Source organism: Tachyglossus aculeatus, unplaced genomic scaffold (assembly GCF_015852505.1).
Source record: "Tachyglossus aculeatus isolate mTacAcu1 unplaced genomic scaffold, mTacAcu1.pri scaffold_134_arrow_ctg1, whole genome shotgun sequence".
NCBI lineage: Eukaryota > Metazoa > Chordata > Mammalia > Monotremata > Tachyglossidae > Tachyglossus > Tachyglossus aculeatus.
Genome location: NW_024044861.1, coordinates 209,493 through 229,295, shown reverse-complemented (window position 1 = coordinate 229,295; position 19,803 = coordinate 209,493). Strand labels below are relative to the sequence as shown.

At 47.9% G+C, this 19,803-nt stretch overlaps 1 protein-coding gene and 2 non-coding genes across 3 annotated transcripts; 1 reads left to right on the top strand and 2 right to left on the bottom strand.

The window, feature by feature from the left end:
* Positions 1-1,468: 1,468 nt before the first annotated feature.
* LOC119922952 (olfactory receptor 14A2-like) lies at positions 1,469-9,745 on the bottom strand. The gene is made up of 3 exons (XM_038742569.1): positions 9,327-9,745; positions 3,280-3,290; positions 1,469-2,010 (listed from the first exon to the last, which is right to left on the bottom strand). Exons 1-3 carry the CDS (start codon positions 9,743-9,745, stop codon positions 1,469-1,471), a joined length of 972 nt encoding a protein of 323 aa, XP_038598497.1.
* On the bottom strand, positions 4,817-4,954 carry LOC119922970. Its single transcript, XR_005448743.1, has one exon. It is a non-coding gene; the product is annotated as a small nucleolar RNA SNORA7 (small nucleolar RNA).
* An 8,361-nt stretch (positions 9,746-18,106) lies between the features above and the next one.
* TRNAK-UUU lies at positions 18,107-18,179 on the top strand. The gene has a single exon. It is a non-coding gene; the product is annotated as a tRNA-Lys (tRNA).
* The last annotated feature ends 1,624 nt before the right edge of the window (positions 18,180-19,803 follow it).

Here is a 19,803-nt window from a genome sequence, read left to right as displayed (position 1 = left end):
TTTTATTATTCGGTGTTAACAATTTCTGTGTCAACGTCTGTGCCACGTGATGAAGCAGAAACAAAATAATTCAATTGATCGATGGTATGTGTTGTGTGTTTACTGTGGGCAGAACATTGTAATAAGCTCTTTGAAAAGTACAATACAATGGAGTTGGTAGATTCAATCAGTGCCCACAATGGGCTTGCAGCCCAAAGATGAAATTACAATCCAATCAGACACGTTTTCTGTCCCACAAGGGCTCAGAGTGTAAGAGGAAGTGAGAGCCCAGGAATGGTAAGACACTAAGGCCAGGTCACACAGCAGGCCAGTGGCCAAGCTGGGATTAGAACTCAGGTGATGTGACACCCATTCACGTGCCATTTAGCCATGAAGCCTCCTAGGGAATGCATTGTCAATCACGACCTAGTCCTATCAGCCAACCTCCCGGACCTTGACAAATCCTGAATATCCAGAGTTGTTCTTTGGGCCTTTGGTTCAGTGGTATATATTCATTCATTCATTCATTCAATTGTATTTATTGAGCGCTTACTGTGTGCAGAGCACTGTACTAAGCGCTTGGGAAGTACAAGTTGGTAACATATAGAGACGGTCCCTACCCAACAGTGGGCTCACAGTCTAGAAGGGGGAGACAGAGAACAAAACAAAACATATTAACAAAATAAAATAAATAGAATAAATATGTACGAATAAAATAAATAAATAAATAGAGTAATAAATGCTTGCAAACATATATACAGGTGCTGTGGGGAGGGGAAGGAGGTAAGGAAGGAGGTAAGGCAGGGAGGATGGAGAGGGGGACGAGGGGGAGAGAAAGGAGGGGGCTCAGTCTGGGAAGGCCTCCTGGAGGAGGCGAGCTCTCAGTAGGGCCTTGAAGGGAGGAAGAGAGCTAGCTTGGTGGATGTGCAGAGGGAGGGCATTCCAGGCCAGGGGGATGATGTGGGCTGGGGGTCGACGGCGGGACAGGCGAGAACAAGGCACAGTGAGATTAGCGGCAGAGGAGCGGAGGGTGTGGGCTGGGCTGTCAGAAGGAGAGAAGGGAGGTGAGGTAGGAGGGGGCGAGGTGATGGAGAGCCTTGAAGCCGAGGGTGAGGAGTTTCTGCCTGATGTGTAGGTTGACTGGTAGCCACTGGAGATTTTTGAGGAGGGGAGTAACATGCCCAGAGCGTTTCTGGACAAAGACAATCCGGGCAGCGGCGTGAAGTATGGATTGAAGTGGGGAGAGACAGGAGGATGGGAGATCGGAGAGGAGGCTGATACAGTAATCCAGACGGGATAGGATGAGAGCTTGAATGAGCAGGGTATTGGTTTAGATGGAGAGGAAAGGGAGGATCTTGGCAATGTTGCGGAGCTGAGACCGGCAGGTTTTGGTAATGGCTTGGATGTGAGGGGTGAACGAGAGAGCGGAGTCGAGGATGACACCAAGATATGTCTAATGGCAATTCCTTTTTTAAGGTGGGGTAGGGGATTATTGGTACATGGACACAGACATTTTGTCCCAGGATGGATGTTGGGGGAAGAATGTCCCCTTTAGGATCCTGCCCAGAGCAGCCTTCAGATCCCTGTTCCTCAGGCTGTAGATAAGGGGGTTCACAGTGGGGGTCACCACGGTGTAGAACATGGAAACCAACATGTCTAGAGCAGAGGGTGAGTCTGAAGGTGGTTTGAGATAGGCAAACGCTGCGGTAAAGAGAAAAATGATGATGACAGTGAGATGGGGCAGGCAGGTGGAGAAGGCTTTGGTTCGGCCCTCGGAGGACGGCATCCTCAGCACGGCTGAGAAGATCAAGACGTAGGAGAGGATGATGAAAATGAAGCAGACGGCATCTAAGACTAACCCAACAGCCACACTCACGTCAATGGCAATGTGGACTTCAGAGCAGGAGATCTTCAGTAGAGAGGGGACGTCACAGAAGAACTGCTGAACAGCATTCGACCCACAAAAGGTCAGTGAGAAGGTAGAAGTTGAAAACAAGACTGCAAACAGACCCCCAGTGAGCCATGACACTGCTAGTATGCACAGACAGGCTGTTTCGTTCATGATGAGCTCATAGTGCAGTGGGGAGCAGATGGCGGCATAGCGGTCATAAGACATTGCAGTGAGGACTAAAAACTCTGAAACACCAAAGAAGATCACTAGGAAGAGCTGCGAGACACAACCCAGAAAGGAGATGGAGCTGTCACTGGTCAAGGAGTTGACAATGGATTTGGGTACCGTCGTAGAAATGTAGCAGAGGTCTATGAAGGACAAGTTCTTGAGAAAGAAGTACATGGGGGCATGGAGACGCTGTTCGAGGGTGGTGACAGCAACAATGAGGAGATTCCCCAGAAGGGCCGCTAGGTAGACAAGGAGGAACAGCGTGGCATAGACCAACTGCAGCTCCCGGATGTCAGAGAACCCCAGGAGGAGGAATTCAGCCACGGTGGAGATGTTGGTCATTTCTGGGAGGTGATGCTGACTCCCTGGAAAGGAAGAGGGGAACTTCAATTCAGAAACATTGGCATTCCCTCCAGTCTGTAAGTTGGGCAGGTAACACTTCTACAAATTATATCATACCGTACCCTCCCAAGCACTTAGTACAGCGCTCTAAACACTGTACGTTATCAATAAATATGATTGATTCCCATTTTAATAAATAAAGCAGTTGTATTCATTGATCACCTATAGAGTTCAATAGTATTGATACATGTAGGGGTATGAACACATCAAGCAATAGCTCAGTGGCATTTACTGAATACTCAATGTGTGCAGAGCACTGTATTAAGTGCTCCTACTCTATCCTAATCCTCCATGACCTCTCAGCTGCCTTCGACACTGTGGACCACCCCCTTCTCCTCAAGACGCTATGCAACCTCGGCTTCACAGACTCTGTCCTCTCCTGGTTCTCCTCTTATCTCTCTGGCCGTTCATTCTCAGTCTCATTTGCGGGCTCCCCCTCCCCCTCCCATCCCCTTACTGTAGGGGTTCCTCAAGGGTCAGTTCTTGGTCCCCTTCTGTTCTCTACCTACACTCACTCCCTTGGTGAACTCATTCGCTCCCACGGCTTCAACTATCATCTTTACGCTGATTACACCCAAATCTACATCTCTGCCCCTGCTCTCTGCCTCCCTCCAGGCTCGTGTCTCCTCCTGCCTTCAGGACATCTCCATCTGGATGTCTGCCCGCCATCTAAAACTCAGTATGTCCAAGACTGAACTGCTTATCTTCCCTCCCAAACCCTGCCCTCTTCCTGAATTTCCCATCACTGTAGACGGCACTACCACCCTTCCACATCTCACAAGCCCGCAACCTTGGTGTCATCTTCGACTCGGCACTCTCGTTCACCCCACACATCCAATCCGTCATCAAAACCTGCTGGTCTCACCTCCACAACATCACCAAGATCCGCCCTTTCCTCTCCGTCCAAACAGCTACCTTGCTGGCTCAATCTCTCATCTTATCCCGACTGGATTACTGCATCAGCCGTAGTGCTCTGCACACAGTGAGCGCTCAATAAATATGATTGAATCAGCCTCCTCTCTGATCTCCCATCCTCCTGTCTCTCTGCACTTCAGTCTATACTTCACTCTGCTGCCCAGATCATCTTTCTGCAGAAACGCTCTGGGCATGTTACTCCCCTCCTCAAAAATCTCCAGTGGCTGCCTGTCAACCTACGCATCAAGCAAAAACTCCTCACTCTCGGCTTCAAGGCTCTCCATCTCCTCGCCCCCTTCCCACCTCACCTCCCTTCTCTCCTTCTACAGCCCAGCCCACACCCTCCACTCCTCTGCCGCTAACCTCCTCACTGTACCTCATTCTCGCCCCTCCCACCATCGACCCCCGGCCCACGTCCTTCCCCTGGCCTGAAATGCCCTCCCTCCACACATCCGCCAAGCTAGCTCTCCTCCTCCCTTCAAAGCCTTACTGAGAGCTCCCCTCCTCCAGGAGGCCTTCCCAGACTGAGCCCCCCTTTTCCTCTCCTTATCCCCATCCCCCCGCCCTATCTCCTTCCCCTCCCCACAGTACTTGTATATATATTTGTACAGATGTATTACTCTATTTATTTTACTTGTACATATTTACAATTCTATTTATTTTGTTAATGATTCGCATATAGCTTCAATTCTATTTATTCTGACAATTTTGACACCTGTCCACATGTTTCGTTTTGTTGTCTTTCTCCCCATTCTAGACTGTGATCCCGTTGTTGGGTAGGGACCGTCTCTCTATGTTGCCGACCTGTGTACTTCCCAAGCGCTTAGTACAGTGCTCTGCACACAGTAAGCACTTAATAAATACGATTGATTGAAAGAATGAATGGTTGGGAGAGTTCAGTCCAATGGAGTTGGCAGATATTTTCCTGCCCACCAGGAGGTTACAGTCTAGTAGGTAGACTCTGCATACCATACGTGCTTAATAAATACGATGGATTGTTAGCATCGATGAAGTAATCAACAGTAATTCCTTTTGGAGTTTGCCAGTGCTAAGAACAGTGCTTCACACATAGTGAGCGCTTAACAAATACCATCATCATTATTATTAAATCAACCTGTCGTATGTATCTGTCACCTGTGTGTTCAATAGAACTAATATGTGCAGCAGTCTGGCACGTCTTGACTTATACCGTCGATTCGCCTCTGAGCCATAGCGACTCCATGGACGCATCTCTCCCAGAATGCCCCACCTCCATCGACAAGTGTTCTGGTACTGTATCCATAGAGTTTTCTTGGTAAAAATAGAGAAGTGGTTTACCATTGCCTTCTTCCACCCAGTAAACCTGAGTCTCCACCCTCGACTATCTCCCCTGCCACTGCTGCCCAGAACAGGTGCCTTTTGACTTGGAGCGGATTGCCTTCCACTCGCTAGCCACTGCCCAAGCTAGGAATGGAATGGGATTCCCTCTGCTTGACTCTCCCTCCCTTAGCTGAGAATGGTAGAGTACTGGAAACTCTCCAGGTGTGATCCTGAGAGGGGGCAGGGGTATGTTCCCATCAATTAATCAAACAATGGTATTTACTGAGTACTTAGGGCTCAGTCAATTCCCATTCTACAGATGCGGTATTTGGGGCACAGAGAAGCAAAGTGCCTTGCCCAATGTTACCCAGCAGTCAGGGGGCAGAGCCAGAATTAGAACCCAGGTCCCCGAGCTCATTGTTGGGTAGGGATTGTCTCTGTTGCTGAATTGTACTTTCCAAGCACTTTGTACAGTTCTCTACACATAGTAAGTACTCAATAAATACGATTGAAAGAATGAATTAATTAATAGCAGAGTCAGGATAAGAACCCAGGTCCCCTTACTACTTCCACTACTATTTGCCTCTCCTGGGCCCAGACACACTTTTTACATGGAAGGTGATGGGAGAAGATTCCCTTCTCCTCCTCCCCTCCAGACCTCTGCCGGCCAAGGTTTGTTCACTGCCTCCCCTGCCCCACCTTGGATACACACATAGCCGCCAACACAACAAATCAGATTGTGGTTCTCAGAGGAAAATGAAACAGACTAAAGTCAGGTTGACTCCAATCAACTCCTTGCCACTAGCTTCAAGGCTTTTAACCAGTGTTCTCCTCCATGTTTCCCTTCCCTCTTCACCAACTCCCCTCCAGCCCTTGGAGACAGATCTGCTCCCTGTGCCTCTCCAAGGACATTCCCTTCTCCAACACATGGCTCAGATCCTTCCTTCTGCCCGAATCTCCCTCTCCCTCTAAATTTGCCCAGATTAATGTTTCCTCTCCCCATGCCGAATCAGCCCAGATGCCACCTTTGCATTTACACATTCAAAACTGCTCATAGCTCTTCCCTACGTATAGATTCACATTACTATGGAAGAAGTTATTAAGCTGTGCATTCACATCTTCATGCTTATTTCCCCCTAGATGTAAATTATTTTGGATCAGTCTTGCCCAGCAGACTGGTATGTCCAGGAGAGAAAGGACTGAATCTCTTACCTCCATTGTGTTCACCCAACATTTCTGTATGGAGGAGTTGATGATAGTGCTCGTGTTCTAGAACCAATCACGCTTTCTCATTCCCTCCCTGTCATTTCTCACCAGAAACATTTTCTGAGATCCAGAACCCACTCCTGGCCGAGGTGACCACAGCACAATGCTGACGCTGTGCAGCAGGGCCCCAGCCAGAAATGTTAGTTGGATGGAGGTGGATGAGGAAGGGGAGACGAGTGATGGTTGGGACCACTGCACTGTCAAATACTTACCCTCCTGAAAGCCCTCCTGCCCCTAAAGTCCGACACTGGCCCCATGTGTGAGCATTTCCCCTGAATGGCTCCATCTGTTGCATCCCCATCATGGTCTCTCCCTCCCCCTCCAACACTCCCTGGTCACACTGACTGGGGCAGCGTAAGGCTGCAGGGCTCTGACCTCTGCTAGCTTGGGATGGTCCTCTCTCCACTCCAGTTCTTGGGTGCAGCTGTCTATGAAGGAAGGGACAGCATGGCACCCTCAGCCCCTCTCTTATCTCTTGTGGACAGGGGGATGTTCTTCAGGGAATCCCCCAACCCTAAAGATAAAGCAGCCACTGCTCCATGGGGAACCCCTGGAGGATCAACTCAGGTGGGACCTCGTGTCCTGGCCGTTGCCTAACTCCTCTGCCTGTGAGGTCCCTGAGGTCCTACGGAGATAAATGCACAGTTCCTAAAGCTGCAGCAATGGTGCTGCACCCCAGGGTTCCCATGGAAACAACAGCATCTGCATCCCAACATCCCAACTGTTTCTAATATTACTGACAATCTACATCAACTGTGGGTGGTTTCAGCTTCATCTCATATACCACCTTAGACAGCTTCTCATTCAGTCAGTCAATTGTTCAATTTCATTTTCTGACACCTTATGATTTCAAAGCTTGAGAGAGCAAGAGATTCCTCTGAATAGATCTTCTGATCTGCCCCCAGTCTGAGTTGGGTGGGGCAGGGGACTGAGGTTTTGAGAATGGGATGATGAGAAGGAGAAATTCCTGGCTTGAGAAAGAATAAGAAGCAAATGGTTCCTCCTGTTGTGATGACTTACTAACCTGGGTTCTGGAAATTGGAGTTCCAAACTGCTACCTTGCTGGTTCAATCTCTCATCCTATCCCGACTGGATTACTGCACCAGCCTCCTCTCTGATCTCCCATCCTCCTGTCTCTCCCTGGTTTAGTGTATACTTCATTCTGCTGCCCAGATTTTCTCTGTACAGAAACACTCTGGGCATGTCACTCTCGGCCTCAAAAATTTCCACTGGTTTCCTGTCAACCCACGCATCATGCAAAAACCCTTCACTCCCAGCTTCAAGACTCTCCAACACCTCATCCCTACCTACATCACTTCCCTTCTTTCCTTCTACAGCCCAGCCTGCACCCTCCGCTCCTCTGCCACTATCCTCCACTCTGTGCCTCGTTCTTGCCCGTCCCGCCGTCGACCCCTGGCCCACGTCCTTCCCATGGCCTGGAATGCCCTCCCTCCCCACGTCCGCCAAGCTAGCTCTCTTCTTCCCTTCAAAGCCCTACTGAGAGCTCACCTCCTCCAGGAGGCCTTCCCAGACTGAGCCCCCTTTTTCCTCTCCTCCACCCCATCCCCCCTACCCTACTTCCTTCCCCTCCCCACAGCACTGGTATATATTTGTAAGGATTTATGACTCTATTCATTTTACTTGTACATATGTACTACTCTATTTTGTTAATGATGTGCATATAGCTATAATTCTATTTATTCTGACAGTTTTGACACTTGTCTACATGTTTTGTTTTGTTGTCTGTCTCCCCCTTGTAGACTGTGAGCCCGTTGTTGGGTAGGGACCGTCTCTATGTGTTACCGACTTGTACTCCCCAAGTGCTTAGTCCAGTGCTCTGCACACAGTAAGTGCTCAATAAATACAATTGAATGAATGGAGATCCCTCAGTGAATGTCTCTATTGCTTTTCAAACACGATGATTATAATTATTTTTATTATTCGGTGTTAACAATTTCTGTGTCAAAGTCTGTGCCACGTGATGATAAATAATTCAATCGATCAATGGTATTTGTTGAGTGTTTACTGTGTGCATTACATTGTACTACGCACTTTGAAGTATACAATACAATGGAGTTGGTAGATCCAATCCGTGCCCACAATGAGCTTACAGCCCAAAGATTCATTCATTCATTCAATTGTATTTATTGAGCGCTTACTGTGTGCAAAGCACTGTACTAAGCGCTTGAGAAGTACAAGTTGGCGACATATAGAGATGGTCCCTACCCAACAACGAGGTCACAGTCTAGAAGGGGGAGACAGACAACAAAACAAAACATGTGGACAGGTATCACATCATCAGAATAAATACAATTAAGGCTAAATGCACATCATTAACAAAATAAATAGAATAGTAAATATGTGCAAGTAAAATAGAGGAATATATCTGTACAAACATATATACAGGTGCTGTGGGGAGGAGAAGGAGGTAGGAAGATGAAATTACAGTCCAAAGAGACACGTTTCCTGTCCCACAGGGGCTCAGAGTGTAAGAGGAACTAAGATCCCAGGAATGGTAAGACACCAACCCCAGGTCACACAGCAGGCCACGGTCCGAGCTGGGATAAGAACTCAGGTCATGTGACACCCATTCACATGCCATTGAGCCATGAGGCTTCCTAGAGAATGCCTTGCCACTCATGACCTAATCTTATCAGCCAACCTCCCGGACCTTGACAAATCCTGAATATCCGGACTTGTTCTTTGGGACTCTGGGTCAGTGATATATATGGATACGTCTAAGGGCAATTCCTCTTTTAAAGGGGTGGTAGGGGATTATTAGTACATGGACACAGACATTTTGTCCCAGAATGGATGCTGGGGGAATGTCCCCTTTAGGATCCTGCCCAGGGCAGCCTTCAGGTCCCTGTTCCTCAGGCTGTAGATAAGGGGGTTCACAGTGGGGGGCACCACGGTATAGGACATGGAAACTAGCAGATCCAGAGCCGAGGGTGAGTCTGAAGGTGGTCTGAGATAGGCAAATGCACCAGTAACGAGAAAAATGATGATGACAGTGAGATGGGGCAGGCAGGTGGAGAAGGCTTTGGTTCGGTCCTCGGAGGACGGCATCCTCAGCACGGCTGAGAAGATGAAGATGTAGGAGAGGAAGATGTAAATGAAGTAGACAATATTTAAGATGAACCCACCAGCCACACTCACGTCAATGGCAATGTGGACTTCAGAGCAGGTGATCTTCAGCAGAGGGGGGACGTCACAGAAGAACTGCTCAACAATATTGGACTCACAAAAAGTCAGTGAGAAAGTGAAAGCTGAAAGCAAGACTCCAAACAGACCCCCACTGAGCCATGACGCTGCTAGTATGCTAGTGCATGGTGCTAGTATGCACACACAGACTGTTTTGTTCATGATGAGCTCATAGTGCAGCGGGGAGCAGATGGTGGCATAGCGGTCATAAGACACTGCAGTGAGGAGAAAAAACTCTGAAGCGTCAAACAAGATCACTAGGAAGAGCTGTGAGACACAACCCAGAAAGGAGATGGAGCTGTCACTGGTCAAGGAGTTGACAATGGATTTGGGGACCGTTGTAGAAATGTAGCAGAGGTCTATGAAGGACAAGTTCTTGAGAAAGAAGTACATGGGGGTGCGGAGACGCTGGTCGAGGGTGGTGACAGCAACGATGAGGAGATTCCCCAGAAGAGCCGCCAGGTAGACAAGGAGGAACAGCGTGGCATAGACCAGCTGCAGCTCCTGGATGTCAGAGAACCCTAGGAGGAGGAATTCAGTCACAGTGGAGATGTTGGTCATTTCTGGGAGATGATGCCGGCTCCCTGGAAAGGAAGAGGGGAACTTCAATTTAGAATCACTGGCATTCCCTCCAGACTGTAAGTTCCTTTTGGGCAGGTAACACTTCTACAAATGATGTCATATTGTACTCTCTCAAGCACTTAGTACAGTGCTCTACACACTGTAAGTGATCAGTAAATAGGATTGCTTCCCATTCTAATAAATAAAGCAGTTGTATTCATTGCTCACCTGTAGAGTTCAATAGTATTGATACATGTAGAGGCATAAACCCATCAATCAATAGCTCAATGGTATTTACTGAATACTCATTGTGTGCAGAGCACTGTACTAAGTGCTTGGGAGAGTTCAATCCAATGGAGTTGGCAGCTATTTTCCTGCCCATCAGGAGGCAACAGTCTAGGAGGTAGACTCTGCATATCATACGTGCTTAATAAATATGATGGATTGATAGCATCGATGAAGTAATCAACACTAATTCCTTTAGGAGTTTGTCAGCGCTTAGAACAGTGCTTCACACATAGTGAGCGCTTAACAAATACCATCATCATTATTATTAAATCAATCTGTTGTATTTATCTGTCACCTGTAGTGTTCAGTAGGATTAATATGTGCAGCGGTCTGGCGTGTCTTGACGTATGCTGTCGATTTGTCTCCGAGCCATAGCGACTCCATGGACGCATCTCTCCCAGAATGCCCCACCTCCATCGACAAGTGTTCTGGTACTGTATCCATAGAGTTTTCTTGGTAAAAATAGAGAAGTGGTTTACCATTGCCTTCTTCCACCCAGTAAACCTGAGTCTCCACCCTCGACTATCTCCCCTGCCACTGCTGTCCAGAACAGGTGCCTTTTGACCTGGAGCGGATTGCCTTCCACTCGCTAGCCACTGCCCAATCTAGGAATGGAATGGGTATCCCTCTTCTAGACTCTTCCTCCCTTGCCTGAGACTGGTAGGGTACTGGAAACTGTCCAGGCATGATCCTGAGAGGGGGCAGGGGTAAGTAGCCATCAATGAATCAAGCATTGGTATTTACGGAGCACTTAGGGCTCAGTCTTAATTCCCATTTTACAGATGCGGTATTTGTGGCACAGAGAAGCAAAGTGCCTTGAGCAACATCACACAGCAGTCAAGGGGCAGAGTCAGGATTAGAACCCAGGTCCCCGAGCTCGTGGTTGGGTAGGGATTGTCTGTCTGTTGCCGAATTGTACTTTCCAAGGACTTAGTACAGTTCTCTGCACACAGTAAGTGCCCAATCACTACGATTGAATGAATGAATAAATGAATGAATGAATGAATAGCCTTCAGGATTAGAACCCAGGTCCCCTTACTACTGCCACTACTCTTTGCCTCTCCCCGGGCCCAGACACACTGTTTCCCTGGAAGATGATGGGAGAAGATTCCCTTCTCCTCCTCCCCTCCAGCCAGGGTTTGCTCACTGCAGGGTTTGCTCACTGCCTCCCCGGCCCCACCTTGGACACACACACAGCCGCCGACACAACCAATCTGATTGTGGTTCTCAGAGGAAAATGAAACAAACTGAAGTCTGGTTGACTACAGTCAACTCCCTGCCACTGTCTTCAGGCTTTTGACTGGTATTCTCCTCCGTGTTTCCCTTTCCCTCTTTACCAACTACCCTGCAGCCCTTAGAAATAGATCTTCTCCCTTTTCCTCTCCTCCTCCTCTTCTCCTCCCCCAATCCTCCCCCTGCCCTACCCCCTTCTCCTCCTCACAGTACTCATGTATGTTTGTACATATTTATTACTCTATTTATTTTATTAATGATGTGTATATAGCTATAATTCCATTTATTCTGATGGCATCGTCACCTGTCTACTTGTTTTGTTTTATTGTCCGTCTTCCCCTTCTAGACTGTGAGCCTGTTATTGGGTAGGTTCCTTCTCTATATGTTGCCGATTTGTACTTCCCAAGCACTTAGTACACTGCTCTGCACACAGTAAGCACTCAGTAAATACAATTGAATGAATGAAAAGGACATTCCCTTCTCCAACACATGGTTTAGATCCTTCTTTCTTCCCGAATCTCTGTCTCCCTTCAATTTTGCCCAGATTTACGTTTCTTCTCCCCACGCCGAATCAGGCCAGATACCACCTCTGCATGTACATATTCACAACTGCTCATTGTAGTTCCCCACTTATAGATTCATATTACTAAGTACTTATTAAGCTGTGCATCCACCTTTCCATTTTTATTTCCCCCTAGCTGTAAATTCTTTTTGATCAGTCTAGCCCAGCAGACTGGTAAGTCCAGGAGGGTAGGTACTGAATCTCTTACCTCCAGTGTGTTCACCCAACATTCCTGCAAGGAGGAGTTGATGATAGTGCTGGTGGTCTAGAACTAATCACACTCTCTCATTCCCTCCCTGTCATTTCTCACCAGAAACATTTTCTGACATCCAGGACATACACCAGGCCAAAGTAACCACAGCATAATGCTGACGCTGTGCAGCAAGGCCCCAGCTGGACATGTTAGCTGGATGGAGGTGGATGAGGAAGGGGGGACGAGTGATGGTTGGGGCCACTGCACTGTCAAATACTTACCTCCCGAAAGCCCCCCTGCATCTTTGAGGATGTAGCCCTGCCCCAAAGTCTGACACTGGCCCCATGTGTGAGCATTTCCCCTGAATGGCTCCATCTGTTGCAACCTCATCATGGTCTCTCCCTCCCCCTCCAACACCACCTGGTCACACTTACTGGGACAGCTTAAGGCTGTAGGGCTCTGACCTCTGCTAGCTTGGGATGGTCCTCCCTCCACTCTAGTTCTTGGGTGCAGCTGGCTATGAAGGAAGGGACAGCATGGCACCCTCAGCCCCTCTCTGATCTCCTCTGTGCAGGGAAATGTTTTTAAGAGAGTCCCCCATCCCCAAAGATAAAGAAGCCACTGCTCTGTGGGGAACCCCTGGAGGATTAACTCAGATGGGACCTCGTGTCCTGGCCGATGCCAAAATCCTCTGCCTGTGAGGTCCCTGAGGTCCTGCGGAGATAAATGCCCAGTCCCTAAAGCTGCAGCAATTGTGCTGCAGCCCAGGGTTCCCATGGAAACAACCGCATCTGCATCCCAACAGTTTCTAATATTACTGACAATCTACACCAACTGTGGGTGGTTTCAGCTTCATCTTATATACCACCTTAGACAGTCAGCTTCTCATTCAGTCAGTCAATTGATCGATTTCATTTTCTGACACCTTCTGATTTCAAAGCTCGAGACAGCTAGAGATTCCTCTGAATCCATCCTCTGATCTGCCCCCAGGCTGAGTGGGGTGGGGCAGGGGACTGAGGTTTTGAGAATGGGATGATGGGAAGGAGAAATTCCTGGCTTGAGAAAGAATGAGAAGCAAATGGTTCCTCCTGTTGTGATGACTTATTAACCTGGGTTCTGGAAACTAGAGTTCCAAAACGCTACCTTGCTGGTTCAATCTCTCCTCCTATCCTGACTGGATTACTGCACCAGCCTCCTCTCTGGTCTCCCATCCTCCTGTCTCTCCATGGTTCAGTCTATACTTCATTCTGCTACCCGGATTTTCTCTGTACAGAAACGCTCTGGGCATGTCACTCCCCTCCTCAAAAATCTCCAGTGGTTGCCTGTCAACCTACGCATCATGCAAAAACCCCTCACTCCCAGCTTCAAGGCTCTCCATCAGCTCGCCCCCTCCTACCTCACCTCCCTTCTCTCCTTCTACAGCCCAGCCTGCGCCATCCGCTCCTCCGCTGCTTACCACCTCATTGTGCCTGGTTCTTGCCTGTCCCGCCGTCAACCCCTGGCCCATGTCCTTGCCCCCGGCCTGGAATGCCCTCCCTCCACATATCTACCAAACTAGCTCTCTTCCTCCCTTCAAAGCCCTACTGAGAGCTCACCTCCTCCAGTAGGCCTTCCCAGACTGAGCCCCCTTTTTCCTTTCCCCTGCCCTACCTCCTTCCCCTCCCCATAGCACTTGTTTATATTTGTACAGATTTATTACTCTATTTATTTTACTTGTACCTATCTGCTACTCTATTTTGCTAATGATGTGCATGTAGCTATAATTCTATATATTCTGACAGTTTTGACACCTGTCTACATGTTTTGTTTTGTTGTCTGTCTCCCCCTTGTAGACTGTGAGCCCGTTGTTGGGTAGGGACCGTCTCTATATGTTGCCGACTTGTACTCCCCAAGCACTTAGTACTGTGCTCTGCACACAGTAAGCGCTCAATAAATATAATTGAATGAATGGAGTTCCATCAGTGAAAGCCTCTATCGCTTTTCAGACACCATTATTATAATTATTTTTATTATTCGGTGTTATCAATTTCTGTGTCAAAGTCTGTGCCACGTGATGATAAATAATTCAACTGATCGATGGTATTAGTTGAGTGTTTACTGTGTGCATTACATTGTACTAAGCGCTTTGAAGAGTACAATACAATGGAGTTGGTAGATACAATCCATGCCCACAATGATCTGACAGCCCAAAAATGAAATTACAATTCAAATAGACACGTTTCCTGTCCCACAGGGGCTCAGAATGTAAGAGGAAGTAAGAGCCCAGGGACGGTAAGACACTAAGGCCAGGTCACACAGAAGTCCAGTGGCCAAGCTGGGATTAGAACTCAGGTCACGTGACACCCATTCACATGCCATTGAGCCATGAGGCCTCCTAGGGAATGCACTGCCACTCATGACCTAGTCTTATCAGCCAACCTCCCAGACCTTGACAAATCCTGAATACCCAGACTTGTTCTTTGGGCCTCTGGTTCAGTGATATATTTGCACTTGTCTGAGGGCAATTCCTCTTTTAAAGGGGTGGTAGAGGATTATTGGTACCTGGACACAGACATTTTGTCCCAGAATGGATACTGGGTGAATGTCCCCTTTAGGAACCTGCCCAGGGCAGCCTTCAGGTCCCTGTTCCTCAGGCTGTAGATAAGGGGGCTCACAGTGTGTGTGGGGGGGCACCACGGTGTAGGACATGGAAACCAGCAGATCCAGAGCCGAGGGAGAGTCTGAAGGTGGTTTGAGATGGGCAAATGCTGTGGTAAAGAGAAAAATGATGATGACAGTGAGATGGGGCAGGCAGGTGGAGAAGGCTTTGGTTCGGCCCTTGGCGGACGGCATCCTCAGCACGGCTGAGAAGATGCGGACATAGGAGAAGATGATGAAAAAAAAACAGATGTGCCATCTAAGACTATCACAATAGCCACACTCACATTTATGGCAATGTGGTCCTCTGAGCAGGAGCTCTTCAGCAGAGGGGGGACGTCACAGAAGAACTGCTGGACAGCACTGGACCCACAGAAGTTCAGGGAGAAGGTAGAAGCTGAAAGCCAGACTCGAAACAGATCCACTGAGCCATGATGCTGCTACTAAGCGCACACAGGCTGTTTTGTTCATGATGAGCTCATAACACAAGGGGGAGCAGATGGCGGCATAGCGGTCATGAGACATTGCAGTGAGGACAAATAGCTCTGAAGCACCAAAGAAGATCAGTAGGAAGAGCTGTGAGACACCACCCAGAAAGGAGATGGAGCTGTCACTGGTCAGGGAGCTGACAATGGATTTGAGTACCTTTGCAGAAATGTAGCAGAGGTCTACAAAGGGCAGGTTTTTGAAAAGAAGAACATAGGGGTGTGGAGACACTGGTCGAGGGTGGTGACAGCAACAATGAGGAGATTCCCCAGAAGGGCGATTAGGTAGACAAGGAGGAACAATGTGGCATGGAGCAGCTGCAGTTCCTGGATGTCAGAGAACCCCAGGAGGAGGAACTCAGTCACAGTGGAGACGTTGGTCATTTCTGGGAGTTGACGTTGACTCCCTGCAAAGGAAGAGAGACACTTCAATTTAGAAACATTGGCTTTCCCTCTAAACCGTAAGTTACTTGAGGGCAGGGGACATGTCTACCAACCATATCAAATTGTACTCTCTCAAGCAGTTAGTACAGTGCGCCACAGATGATAAATGCTTAATAAATATGATTGATAGCATCAATGAAGGAATCAACACAACTTCCCTTAGAAGTAAATCAATCCATTGGATTTATTTATCACCTATAGCGTTCCATAGAATTAATATGTGCAGGGGTCTAGCATGTCTTGTCTTATGCCGTCGAGTCGTCTCCAACCCGTAGCAATTCCATGGACGCATCTCTCCCAGCATGCCCCACCTCCATCTGCAAGCGTTCTGGTAGTGGATCCATAGAGGTTTCTTGGTAAAAATGGAGAAGTGGTTACCATTGCCTTCTTCCACCCAGTAAACCTGATTCTCCACCCTCGACTCTCTCCCCTGCCACTGCTGCCCAGAACAGGTGCCTTTTGACTTGTAGCTGATTGCTTTCCTCTCACTAGCCACTGCCCCAGCTATGAATGGAATGGGTATGCCTCTGCTGGATTCTCCCTCCCTTGGCCGAGACTGGTAGGGTACTGGAAACTCTCCAGGTGTGATCCTGAGAGGGGCAGGGGTATTTACCCATCAAGTAATCTAGCAGTGTCATTTACTGAGCACTTACCATTTGCAGAGCACTGTACTAAGCCCTTGGGAGAGTACAATCCTAAAGAGTTAGTAGACACATTCCCTGACAACCAGGAGCTTACAGTCTAGAGGGGGCACTAATATGACTGTTGATTGTATGGTGCATAAAAAGAGGCAACAGCAGAGAAACGGCAACAGCAATAAAATACAGAATATAGTATGCGGCAAAGTGCATACTCCCAAGGCTTGCAAGTCTATGTTGCACAATACTGTATAGAATGTAACTAAACATAACTGACTGTGGTATGCTTCATAATTTATAACTGTATGTTGTGCTTTATGGGAAGATGGTGCTTAGACAACTAGAGTCCTTCAAGGTCCTAGATTAGGGTGACAGATTTATAGCATGACAGAGAGAGGGAAGGGGAGGAAGGTTTGCTTGAAGTCTACAGTGGAAATAAAGAAGTAACTGTGTCGAAGTACAGAGGCCAACTTGAGGAGACATCACTTGCCAGATTGCAACAGTGGCATGAGGGCTGGATGACCTCATCAACAGCTAAGGTGGGACACTGGTAACATAGAGAACGGTTGGACATCCAGTGTTAATATTGGAGACCAATTGATATGAGGGTGGTGGTATTGTTGTGGGTTTATTCTCTAGTAGTTCTGGAGAGTGTATCCATGGATGTGCCTTTCTTGATGTGTGACAACAATAATCCTGCTTTGGGGAACTTCTGAGTGCCTCCTTGTTGTGGTTTTGTGGCGTGACCACCGGAGCTAATGTTCATATGATCCTTTCCCTCACGGGGCTTCCATTCTATTGTGGCGGGGCCTAGTGGAAAGATCCTAGGCCCGGGAGTCAGAGGATCTGAGGTGTAGTCCTGGCTCTGCCACTTTCCTGCTGTGTCACCTTAGGCATGTAACTTTGCTCTACCTCAGTTCCCTCATCTGTAAAATGGGGATTCAATTCTTCTCCTTTAAACTTAGACCCTGAGCCCCACGGGAGATGTACACTGTGTCTGACTCGATTATCGTGAGCTGAACCCAGCCCTCAATATTTTGATCAGACTATTGTAATATCTTTATAAATACCACAATTAGCATTATGAGTGATGGCCCGAGAGGCCCGCCCGCCCACCCGCCATCACACCGCGTGGCCCCTGCTGCTCCCGGAAGGCTCCTCTCCTCCGAGCGCCGCCATAGACGCCCCCTATTTGCACCCCCACCCACTTAAGCGACCTTCCTTATAGTGCCCCCCCAACCCCTCTTCCTGGTCCGGTCCGCCATAGACGCCATAGACTCCCCCCGCACACCCCGGGAAAAAGGCCCTTGTTATCACCAAGTTACATTAACGACAACCTCATTCGCACCTACTCAGCCTTCCTGTCCCGCCATCGACCCCCGGCACATGTCCTCCCCAGGGCCTGGAATGCCCTCCCTCTGCCCATCCGCCAAGCTAGCTCTCTTCCTCCCTTCAAGGCCCTACTGAGAGCTCATCTCCTCCAGGAGGCCTTCCCAGACTGAGCCCCTTCCTTCCTCTCCCCCTCGTCCCCCTCTCCATCCCCCGCATCTTACCTCCTTCCCTTCCCCACCGCACCTGTATATATGTATATATGTTTGTACATATTTATTACTCTATTTATTTATTTATTTATTTTACTTGTACCTATCCATTCTATTTTATTTTGTTAGTATGTTTGCTTTTGTTCTCTGTCTCCCCCTTCTAGACTGTGAGCCCACTGTTGGGTAGGGACTGTCTCTATATGTTGCCAGCTTGTACTTCCCAAGCGCTTAGTACAGTGCTCTGCACACAGTAAGTGCTCAATAAATACGATTGATTGATTGATTGAGTGGAGAAGGCAGAAACTAAAATAAATTACAGATAGGAGAAGGCCAGAGAGGAGCCCAGATAGCTCAGTCGGTAGAGCATCAGACTTTTAATCTGAGGGTCCAGGGTTCAAGTCCCTGTTCAGGTGGATAAGCTTTTTATTTGTCAAATGGGATTGAGACTGTGAGCCCCACGTGGGTCAGGGAGTGTGTCCAATCTGATTTGCTTGTATCCACCCCGGCGCTTCGTACATTGCCTGGTACTTAGGAAATACCATAATCATTCATTATTATTAAAGGTGTGGTATTTGTTAAACATTTACTCCATACCATGCACTGTACTAAGTGCCAGGGTAGAGAAACTTTTTCTGGGTCAGATATAGTACCTGTCCCACACCTGGGCTCAGATTCTAAGACTGAGGGAGATCAGGGATTGCGTTCCCATTTTCCAGATGAGGTAACCGAGGCCCAGAGAAGTGTAGTGACTGGCCCAAAGTCACATGGCTAGCAAGTGTGGCTCAGTGGAAAGAGCACGGTCTTGGGAGTCAGAGGTCATGAGTTCTAATCCCAGCTCTGCCACTTATCAGCTGAGTGACTTCGGGCCAGTCACTTCACTTCTCTGTGCCTCGGTTCCCTCATCTGTAGAAGGGAATTAAGACTGTGAGCCCCATGTGGGGCAACCTGATTATCTTGTATCCCCCCCCAGCACTTAGAACAGAGCCTGGCACATAGTAAGAACTTAACAAATGCCATTATTATTATGATTATTATTATTATCAAGAGATGCACATGATGGCTATGAATTGCTCTCGATGATTTTATAATACTTCGACAAAAAAAACCCTCCTATGTAAACACACTATCATGGAGATATACGCAACCACACACACACACACGGCCACACACACACACACACACACACACACACACACACACACACACACGCTTCAACTGACTGCGGTTACTTACACATAAACACACACAACCACACAAACCCACACCTATTTAGCCACTCATTTACTCATTTAACTATTTGCTAAAGCATCACTCCCCCGACTCAGAATAGTACCTTGAGAGTTTCCAGTACTCTTCCAGTTTTGGCTATGGGAGGGAGAGTCAAGCAGAGGCATAGCCATTCCATTCCTAGTTTGCGCAGTGGCTAGTGAGTGGAAGGCAAACTGTTACAAGTCAAAACTCACCCAGGCTGGGCAGCAGCGGCAAGGGAGAGAGTCGAGGGCGGAGACTCAGGTTTACTGCAGGGAAGAAGGCAATGGTATACCACTTCTGTATTTTTACCAAGAAAACTCTATGGATAAACTTGAAGATGGAGAATGGAGTGTTCTGGGAGAGATGTGCCCATTGATAGGTCGGAGACGACTCGACAGCATAAGACAAGACAAAGCATCGCTAAGACAGCATCTCTCCTCTCTTCCAAACCTTTCACATGCACCACGTATCTTTTCACACGGAACAAATCAATCAATCAATCAATCGTATTTATTGAGCGCTTACTATGTGCAGAGCACTGTACTAAGCGCTTGGGAAGTACAAATTGGCATCACATAGAGACAGTCCCTACCCAACAGTGGGCTCACAGTCTAAAAGGGGGAGACAGAGAACAGAACCAAACATACCAACAAAATAAAATAAGTAGGATAGAAATGTACAAGTAAAATAAATAAATAAATAAATAAATAGAGTAATAAATATGTACAACCATATATACATATATACAGGTGCTGTGGGGAAGGGAAGGAGGTAAGACGGGGGGAT